At 46.2% G+C, this 10,407-nt stretch overlaps 1 protein-coding gene across 1 annotated transcript in view; it reads right to left on the bottom strand.

Annotated features, from left to right (window-relative positions):
* The window catches only part of NETO1 (neuropilin and tolloid like 1), an 88,001-nt gene extending 85,035 nt beyond the window's left edge, over window positions 1–2,966 (bottom strand). Inside the window, exons 1-3 of the mRNA XM_033837957.2 lie at window positions 2,939–2,966; window positions 841–894; window positions 470–604 (exon numbers count right to left, since the gene is read on the bottom strand). Coding sequence (XP_033693848.1) covers window positions 470–604; window positions 841–894; window positions 2,939–2,966 — 217 coding nt within the window. The remainder of the gene's footprint in view (window positions 1–469; window positions 605–840; window positions 895–2,938) is intronic.
* Between the last annotated feature and the right edge of the window lie 7,441 nt (window positions 2,967–10,407).

Consider the following 10,407-nt stretch of genomic DNA (forward strand, 5'->3'; position numbering starts at 1 on the left):
TTCAGATTGACATTTGGAAAATATGATCATAGACGTACTTCCGACGAGAGTATGTTTTTTGTGCTTCATATTATTTAAGAGAAAAATAACAAATGTATAGGTTATTCTACTAATTATTAAGCCAAAAAGATACCAGTTGCCCAAACGGTTACACATGAGGTACTACTATGCCAACCATGCATCCATTCCATTAATGCAGAATTCCAAATCAATTACATGAGCTGCGAAATAAACTGTTGTTGATTTCTTTTTAGTTCCCAGAATTTACCTGTTTATAAACCATTACTAATAATTTCAATAATTAACTGGACCCCAGGTTTTACAGCTATTTGATTCACTCAGAGATATTTATGTGTACGGTCTCCAAAACCAATTTTTGTAATGTCTGTATGCATACTGTCCATCCAAAGCTTAGAGGTGGCCAGATTTAGCTGAATGTTTTCTCCAGCTCTGGCACTGGCTTCCTCACCTTCTATGATGTAGATGCACTCCCGGTCAGGGGGGTACTTGCTGGGATAGTTCGGAGAGGTGAAGACACCTCCGTCTGCGTGTTTTGTCCAACTTCCGCACTGCACAGACTTTGTTTCTGAGGTGCTTTGCTTTTCTGGAAAAAAAAAATTTTTTTAAGCCACTATCCAATTTTTTATAAAACTAAAAATAGAGAGGACATTCTTACAATATCCATTAGTAAATTAACTTCTAAATGGTGTCATAGTCAAAACCAATCAATTATACACACTATAAAATGCTCAGATAGTCTGGAATATTAAGAATGTGGGGAAAATAGGAAAATGCAAGTGATTGGAGGTCTTCCACTTGCATTTTTCCAAAGAAACACACCTGTTCCTTGCTTGGTTGCCCCAGACAAATGGAGGATGATTAAACTTGCTACAACTGAAACAAAAAAAGAAAAATTAGAAAGCTTAATGTACACCGAAATGATCAAATTCTATAACAACATAACAATTTAAAGATAAAATGATATCAAAGAAGGTTACTTTATCACTTTTAACCATTCCGAGTAGACTCAGAACTTGCAAAAACTGATAAAATGTACAAATTTGTACTGATAAATTGTACAAATCAGGACAACTTAGGAACCTCCTCAGGAAGTAATGCCAGTTAGGAATGGCTGAGACCCAAACTCCTAAGGCAAATGCAGACTTCAAGACTAAAGAGTTAATAGTGTCACCTACTAATGTCCCATTACAGCAGGATTTCAGGAGTATGTCTGAGCTGCTCTTTGTGAATGACCTTGCTAGCATCTCTAAAGGAAGAAAGAGGGACAGCAGGTAAAAGGGTGAAAAGGGAAAGTTGTATTTTCATCAACCATGTTATTGTGTTTTAGAAAATAAATACTTAGGCAAAATCCTACGGCAGGTCGGGGGGAGGGGAAAAGAAGAAAAACAGACTAATGTGGATTGACGGTGTTAAGCAGCATAATTAAAAATATTTCTTATAAAATGATGAACTACCAAGTAACCCCAGTCCTCAGCATTTTCTAAGCTCTGAAATTAATCTCTTCTAGCCTTAACTTTGATTTAATATGTAGTATTATCCAGAAATATTTTATAATTTTGAGAAAGGTTATTTCTATAAGCATTTTATTGAGTCAGTTTTTCCAGTATCAGAAAGAGCCTCTGATCTGTAACTTAACAGTAAATCTACGAAGACCACTGAAACTTGCCCTTCTGTTTTACTTCCATATCCTTGATTTACTTAATATTTTTGCAAAGCCTAAAACTGAGACAAGCATGAAAGTCATCTAGTCTTCATAATTTCTGATTTTTCATTCTCTATTTCTGTTTTTATTATTGACTTTGTTGCTCGATTCCCTAAAAGCCCTAAGTTCCATTAGGTGTATAATCATACGTCCACTTAAAAACGCATTTGGAAAAGGGAAGGTATAATTCATAATGCTTTCCTTAACTAAAGCTCACTACAGGATCTTACAAATTTATGCTTAAAGATTATTCCAGGAAAAGTCTGTGGGCCTTGCTATTAGTATTTGAGAAATGATGTCAATTATCGTACTTTGTACTCTAGCCTAGCTCTCTGCTTTTAGATGAAAATATCAGCCGTTGCTATTGTCTGTGCTCAGGTAGGAAAACAAAAGTCTTACTTTAACTTGCCGTGTTTCTACACCTACACACACGCACGCGCACACACCCGGGTGTACAGCCATCAGTATCAAGCTGGAGTCTGGGTGTTTTCACTCAGCTTTTCCTGTTCTGCTGGCATCACGTTGTGGAGCGTGTGCTGTGATTAACACAGCGGCAAAGCCGGTCCTTTGCGTGGCATAGCCACCCTAATCCTTGCTTTATAAAACTGTGAGATTTCCACCATATATTTTCTTACACTGCCGTTTACTCGATGACTTCTGACACTATTTTCCTCCAATCCTCCCCCCCCCCCCCCGCCCCAATTGCACGCGCACCACACACTCGTGAAGCAACACTAGAGGGCTATCTACTCTCCGGAAGAGTTGAGCTTGGCCCTCGCCCTCCCCTCGGGGGCTGCGTTCAGGTGAACCACAAACTACCCACGGGGGTGGGCAGGCGGGCCGGCCGAGCTCGGAAGCCCCCGAAAGGAACTATCAGGCCAGCTCTCTCCCTCTTTCCACAGGCCACCTCGCTCTTGCGCACGTGCCCACCCCCGAACTACTCGCCATGCTCTGCCCCGGGATGTTCCTGCCCACGGAAAGGCTGTTTTCCGCGGCAGATTCTGCGATCCAGTGACCACTGCCTTGCGCAGCCCGCACGCCGGTTCTATGATGCTGCGATACAGAAAGTTTACATCTGCCCCAGACTCGCGGGGCCTGCGCGGTCCGGCGGGAGCGCGGCGGTGGCCAGGCTTTCCCTGCGCGTTCGGCCACGAGGGAGGGCAGGCGGGGAGGACGGCACCCGGAGAGCCCCGGCGCGGCGGGAAAGGTACTCACTGTGAAACAAACTGCGTCCATAGATCATGTCTGTTCGTTACACCCGAGGCTCCGATCTCCACTAATTCCATTTAGAGACAGGGAGACTTCCAGTGGTCGGGGAGAGGTCGGAGTCGAGAGGTGTTTTGGATATGCAAACCAAGAGCAAATGAAGGGGGGTTGGGGTGGGGGGAAGTGAGACAGGAAAGAAGGAGATCGGAGCCCACACGGCAGCAAGATCCGGACCCGTGCGTCCTCCGCCCCGGGCTCGCGCTCGCCCTCTCAGCGCCGCGAGGCCAGCAGCATCCTCGCCGTGACGCGCGCCTCACACCCGGGCGCCGGGCGCCACCATCAGCGCCGCCGGCGGCAGCACCCTCCTCCTTTGCATCACCGCCGCCGCCGCCGCCGCAGCCGTCAGGAGGGCGCGCGGGCAGTCGGCGCGCGGGCGAGCCCTGGGGTGTCCCGAGCCGGGGCCGGGCGGCGGGCGCGGCGAGAGGAGCGGGGCCCAGTCCGGACCGACGGCAGCCACGGAGCGGACGGCTGCGGCTGGGGCTCGCTCAGTCCCCAGTTTCATACACCACGAGCAGCAGGTCGGAGCAGCCTCCGAGGGAGGATGTCCAGCAGCCCTCCTCTCTCCAGCCCTTGGGGATCTTCCGCTGAGGCATTGAAGACCGGAGGAAGGGGTCGGTCATCGGCTCGCCGGGCTGCGCGCCACCTCTGCGATCTCGCGGAAAGAGGAGCGGGGGGTGGGCGTCTGGGAGGAGGGCCGGAGGGTGGTGGAGGGGAACCGAGGTGGCAAAGGGGGGCGGGGACGGGAGGGCGGTGGGGGTGGGGGGAGCGGGAAAATGACAGTTACCAGGTGGGCGCCTGAGTCATCGCCTGGGGCTGCGCGGCCCTCCGGGAAGCCCGGGGCCGGCGTGAAATCGGGCAGCTCCGCGCGGCCGGCGCCCCCGGGGCTGGTGCGCAGCGGAATGGGGCGGCGACGGCGGCAGCAGCAAGGACAGCACACCAGCTCCGATCCCGGCGGGGGGGGAGGGGAGGGGGACGGGGAGAGGACCAGGCTGGGATCCGTCACTCGGTCAGCCTGGGCCGAGGGGGCCAGAAGCGCGCCGGCAAATCCCGAGCTGCATCCTCGTGCGGGATAAAAGGCGTGCAAGGGGGAGGGGCCGCCATGTGAAAATCCCTTTCGGGGTTCAAATTTTCACTTTTTAACGATTAGAATTTCCAGTAGATCTGTCCCCCACCCCTCATATTCCATCTGTCTAGAAGAAACGGGTTCTGTCTCCCTTCGGGGGTGAAGGCTTTGCCATTTACTCCGGTCTCGGGCTGGGAGACGAGGCAGGGGCGCGCCGGAGGCAAAGGCAGCATTAAAAGTTTCGCGTTTTATCACCTGGCCTGATGGGGAGGTCGCCCGCAACAAACTGCTCCTGCGAAGACACGGGCTTCTAGCAATTTTCCTTCACCCTCCCCAAAATATTTAAAACCCCCAAGGCAAACACAGATCACCTCCTACCCCACCCCTTCATGGACAGACGCGCGCGCGCGCAGCGCGTTCAACTCGGAGAGAAAGAGGAAATTAAAAAAAAAAAAAAGAAAGAAAGAAGAAAGAAAGGAAGAAAGAAAGAAGAGTTGCTAGGTAAACAGTTCAGGAAAAAAACCCAGTTTGTAAAATGCAAATAAATGAATATGAAGCACAGTAAACCCAGGGCGGCCCGAGGAGGGCTGGAGCGCGCGGAGCGGGGAGTCCCTCCTGGACGCTGCAGCGCCACCTCCTAACCTCCCGGCTGCGTCCCGCCCTCCAGCCGCTACAGACTCCGCCCGCGCCCACCGGCCGCTAGCCGCACCTCCGGGTCAAGCAGAGGCCGGCGACGCCCAGCCCCCCCCTCGGCGGCGCGGGACCCCAGGGGCGCTCAGCCGCAGCCCCCGCGCCTCCCACTCCGCAGACCGGACTGGGACTCCTGTTGGGGATGATGGCGGTGAGGAGGTGGGCGTAGGGAGAATTAAAGGAGGTAGAAAGCGGACAGGCGCTTTGCTGCGAAGACTAGGGTCACCTCAAAAGGCAGGAGAGAGAGGCAAGGGCCGGGAGAGTGGCCCGGAGACTGGTGGCTGCCGGGCTGCTGCCGCCGCCGGGCTCCCGGCCTGACCTCCACCTTCTGGCACCTGCTGCTGCGGCTCGGGGCAGCCCTCGTGGGCGCGTGCGCGCGCGCGGGTGCGGGTGAACGCTCGTTGCTGTCCTGCCCTCGTTTTCCCAGCAGAGCCGCTGGGAGAGGGTAGAGGTCTACAGACCAATAACTTGCAAAGAGGTCACCCCCAAGGCCGGGGGGAATCCCCGAGCCCTGGAAGCAACCTCGAAGACTCCTTCCGTCAAGCTTTTGGCCCTTTGATTCCCGGAAGCTGCAGGCCCTCGACGGTGGGGTAAAGTGATCAAATAGAGAAGGGCGCGCACGCGTGCGTGTGTGCGTGTGTGTGTGTGTTTCCGTCCATTTAATGAAAAGTGGGTAGATGGGGCAGGATGGAATGGAGAGCTAGAGCGAGAGAAGGAGAACGCCAGACCGCCGGACCAAGAGAAAAGGGGAGGGGAGAGAGGGAGAGAGAGAGAGAGAGAGACGCAGAGACAGAGAGAGAACACAGAGAGGGAGAGAGACTGCGCGCCCGCGGAACGCCAACTCCATCTGAACTTGGTGCCTGCAAGGGGAGCTACAGGCTCGAGAAAGGAGCAAGGGGTGAGCTGACGGATGGAGAGCCCGGAGGAGCGTCTCAGAAAATCCGGGTGTACCTGCCCACGTATGTACTTGTAGAAGGATCAAAGGGGAAAAATAGCAGAAGGTCCCTAGGGAGTTGTGTGACCCACGTGCGATTCTTGTGCCAGCGTGGGGGTTGTGTGTGTGTGTGTGTGTGTGTGTGTGTGTGTGTGTGTTAGGGCGGGGGGATGAGTGGATGAGAGTGGAGTTGAGAAAGAGTGGCTAGTGCATGGTTAGAGCAGTTAGTGGATGGTGAATAGATGACAAAGGAAACAGGTCACCGATGGGGGAGGGAGGGTCATTGAAAACTGGTCAGCGACACAAGTTGGCAGTAGAATGTTGACATGTTTAAGAATGGATAGTAATTATTTTTTGCATCCAAAAATCTTATTTACAAAAATAATTTTTTGGAAAAAAGAATCCTTCAATGAAACAGTGGCGACGTTAAAATTTTTCTTAAGGGAAACCACTGTATTTCTCAATAGCAATTTGAAGGTAGAAGAAGGGAAAGTTGGTCTTTGCTAAATCCGTCCACTCAAGTATGTCTAACATGTTTTCCCTTCTCTTTGCTTTCCCAGGACACAGGTCGTTGTAATGTAGCCAAGGAAGTGGCCACTGAAATATTCCTAGACCAATGGGTGGTCCTTGCATCTGAAGGGGGATCCAGGAAATTCAGGAAGGAAATCCCAGGGGAAAAAAAAGAGGGGCACCCAAACCTTTTGTCCATGTCTTTATTCCTCCCATATCCCATTGGCCAGCATGTCTGTATTTGAGATCAAATTCTCATAAATAGGGGCCTGCCTCCTGGGCTGTGCCTGGGGCTGAAGGGTTGCACTTCTGCTCAAACCTCAGTGCTGATGGAATGAGAGTGCACATCCCCGACCTGGTCTGTGACAGAGGCTCTCAGGTCCTCTATTCATTTCTTCACTCACCAAGAGACAGAGTCAGGCAGATGCTAAGGCTTTTGCTCTGCTCCCCTAATCCTTCCAGGTTATGGCTGCAGCTTTTTCCTTGAAGAGTCCATTAATTTTCCTACACACACACATGCACAAGGACTTTTAACCATCCACCACATCCTGCTTGCTTGGCAAACTCTCTTCTCACTTTTGAGTTCTGAACTACCGCTTGCTGAGTAATGCTGCCTCCCTGACGGGGACCCACGAGTTTTTACTTTCTGAGAAAAGCCGACATATGGGAAAAGTTCAGCTTCTCCAAGGGAAGGTTTTGCTCACATATGGCCAAATTTCAAGATGTGATTTTGTTGAAAGAGAGAGCTTATAAACTGCTAGCTTTTATAAGTTCAACGTGCTGTCCTAGAAGAGGGTGCTTTGACACAGTTCTCCGAAGTTAGCATTGCGGTAGAGACTACTTATAGGATATAAGGCAGAATGAATGCCTCTTGAACCCAATTTACACTGTCACTGGTTTCCTTTGAGCCTGCACCCTATAACAATGAGTGATGAGGATTTCCAAAACCCTGTAAAGAATCGGTGTAGGACACTTGCTCTTCTGATTCAAAAGTAAGTAGTATTTAGCTACGTACACGTAGTTCTCTATAGAAAATAATAAAGCTCTAGGCCCACTAGGGATCTTTCATTAATTCATCCGCAGTATTGACATCTTCAAGGGATTTTTTTTAATAGCTAAAATAAGTGACGTTACCAAAAACAAAAAAAAGACCAAAATCAATAGTGTTTCTGATACATTCTGTATTATATGAGTTTCTTGAAAATTTCCTACCATATTTTAATTGACATAGTTCTGAGCTGTAAAGTTCTGTTTCTTCCATTTTGTTAACTCACTATACAAGTCATAATATTCGTTTATCAAAGACACCTGATAAATAATTGCCGCCAAAGATGGAATTTTTTTGGAAAATCACCTGCAATATTCTAGTAGGAAACTGGGTTTAAGCAGCACTGATGAAGCCATTTCCTTTCAGTCTGTAAATGTCTCCTGACAGAGCAGAAAATCTTCATAAAATAGGAGACAGATAGGACCTTTGAAATCTCACATTTAAACTAGACAGGATATGTTATGAAAATGACTAGGGAATATAACATATGATTCTCTTCCTAGTACGCATATATTGTATTATATCACAAGAATATTAGCCTCTTGTGGGCAAGAACTTTCATAGCACATTACTTAACCGATTTTCACCTCTACTTGCAGATATGTAGCTGTTGTCTATGTTGTTACATATTTACTGTTAATTGTCCTCCAAGAAAAATGTATTATCATGTCTGGAAAAATATGAGGGGAATAAAAATAACTCCATTATCTACCAATCTATGCCAACATTTTTTTTTAAACCTTCATTTTTCTTCTGGTTCATTTTTAATTGACAGTAGCTTATAAAAATAAGATTGAGACTTTTTAGTAAGCGCTGGCCTAATTAAATCGCTAGTAATCTGTAAATCAGCATAAACTAAAAGAACATTTCTAAAGATATGTATTGAGATTGAAAAGTGTTCAATCTCACTGTTATTTTGGGGAGAAGATGAGCTTCCATCAAGAGTTTAAAAAGGGATTTAATCCTATTTAGAAAATACATTAAGCTGAAGGATAAATATACATGTTCCATGTCAAAACATCCATTAAAGAAAACAAAACTACTTAAAATTGCTAAATTAGATGTGTGAATGGTACTTACGGGTTAGGCATAATTCTTTTATCCTTAAGTATATAAATTAATAGCATCACCTACATTTACTTGCTTTGGCTAGTTTAGGACATATAGTATTATTATTATAACAATTTATTGGATATTATATGGATGATTTAGAAAATAATAAAAGACAAGATTTACCTGTTGAACACAACAATGTAAATCAACTATACTCCAATAAAATTTTTTTTTAAAAAAGGCAAAAAATGGGTTCCCTGGTGGTGCAGTGGTTAAGAATCCACCTGCCAATGCAGGGGACACAGGTTCAAGCCCTGGTCCAGGAAGATCCCACATGCCTCAGAGCAACTAAGCCCGTGCACCACAGCTACTGAGCCTGTGCTCTAGAGCCCGCAGGCCACAACTACAGAAGCCTGCGTGCCTAGAGCCCATGCTCCACAACAAGAGAAGCCACTGCAATGAGAAGCCCACTCGCCACAACTAGAGAAAGCCCGCTCGCAGCAATGGAGACGCAACAGAGCCAAAAATAAAATAAATAAATTTATTTTTTAAGAAAAAAAAAAAGGACTTAACTCTAACCCTGAGTGTTAAAGTAGGACAGGACTTACATGTGACTCATGAAATAAATCTGAGGAGAGAAACAAGCTTTGGCAATGGAAATAAATTAACTTTAAAAATATATTTTATATACTTATAATAACAAAGTCATTTATCTATTCTTTTTTTTTTTAGGTCCTTGCCCCAAATTTCCCAGTATACAGTAAGTCTTCTCTTAACTCACCTCATATACATAGGTATAACAAGATAATTACACGTAGATCAGAATGTTGCCAAAAAGTATATGTAATAAACCCCATTTATCTATTCTCATAACTTTCCAAACTATTCTCCACACTGTAGCCAGAACACCCACAACATCTCTTGTTTAAAGTACTTTAGTGATTTTGAAATTTTCTTAGAATAAACATGAAGCTCATTCAGCGTGCTCTATAAGGAGCTGAATGGTGTGACCTTTTCCTACCTTTCTAGGCTCATTTGGTCCTCTACTCTCCTTTGTTTTTCTTATTTAAGTTTTACTACCTTCTTTCAATTTCTGGAACACACTGACACTCTCCACCACCACCTGCCCCATCACAGGGCCTTTGCCTATGTTGTTTTCTCCTACTGAAAAGCTCCTTGACCACCCTCCAACTCTTTGCCTAGTTAACTCTTCATGTTCCTGTTAACTTGTTACTTTGTCAGGCATAACTTCCCTACACTTGAGCCTCCCAAACTTGGTTAAATCTCCCCCCCCAAATGTCTGTCCTGTTTATAATTCTTATTTAGTTGTAGATTACATTCATATGTCTGATTACTTGATTAAGGTGAAAGGGAACTCTGCTTTTTCTTGGTATGGTATCCATATCCTTAGTTTTTTTTTTTTTTTTTTTTAAGCAACAAAGATTTACTGCATAATACAAAGAATTATATTCAATATCTTGTAGTAACCTATAATTGACTATAATCTGAAAAAAATATATTACTGAATCACTTTGCTGTACACCTAAAACTAACACAATATTGTAAGTCAACTATATTTCAAAAAAAAAATGTACCTACCAGATACAAAGCATTGATCCGGCACAACAGGGTCAAGGAGAAATAGAGATGGTATCTAGATTGATCCTATGCTCTTAAGAAGAATTTTTTCTCATGTTTTGTGTCTCTTCAGTCCAGTAATAATTATTTTTTTAACATCTTTATTGGAGTATAATTGCTTTACAATGGTGTGTTAGTTTCTGCTTTATAACAAAGTGAATCAGTTATACATATGTCCCCATATCTCTTCCCTCTTGCATCTCCCTCCCTCACACCCTCCCTATCCCACCCCTCCAGGCGGTCACAAAGCACCGAGCTGATCTCCCTGTGCTATGCGGCTGCTTCCCACTAGCTATCTACCTTACATTTGTGTATATATGTCCATGCCACTCTCTCACATTGCCAAAGCTTACCCTTCCCCCTCGCCATATCCTCAAGTCCATTCTCTAGTAGGTCTGTGTCTTTATTCCCGTCTTACCCCTAGGTTCTTCATGACCTTTTTCTTTTCTTAGATTCCATATATATGTGTTAGCATACGTTAT

The sequence above is a fragment of the Tursiops truncatus genome, chromosome 13, assembly GCF_011762595.2.
Source record: "Tursiops truncatus isolate mTurTru1 chromosome 13, mTurTru1.mat.Y, whole genome shotgun sequence".
Lineage (NCBI taxonomy): Eukaryota > Metazoa > Chordata > Mammalia > Artiodactyla > Delphinidae > Tursiops > Tursiops truncatus.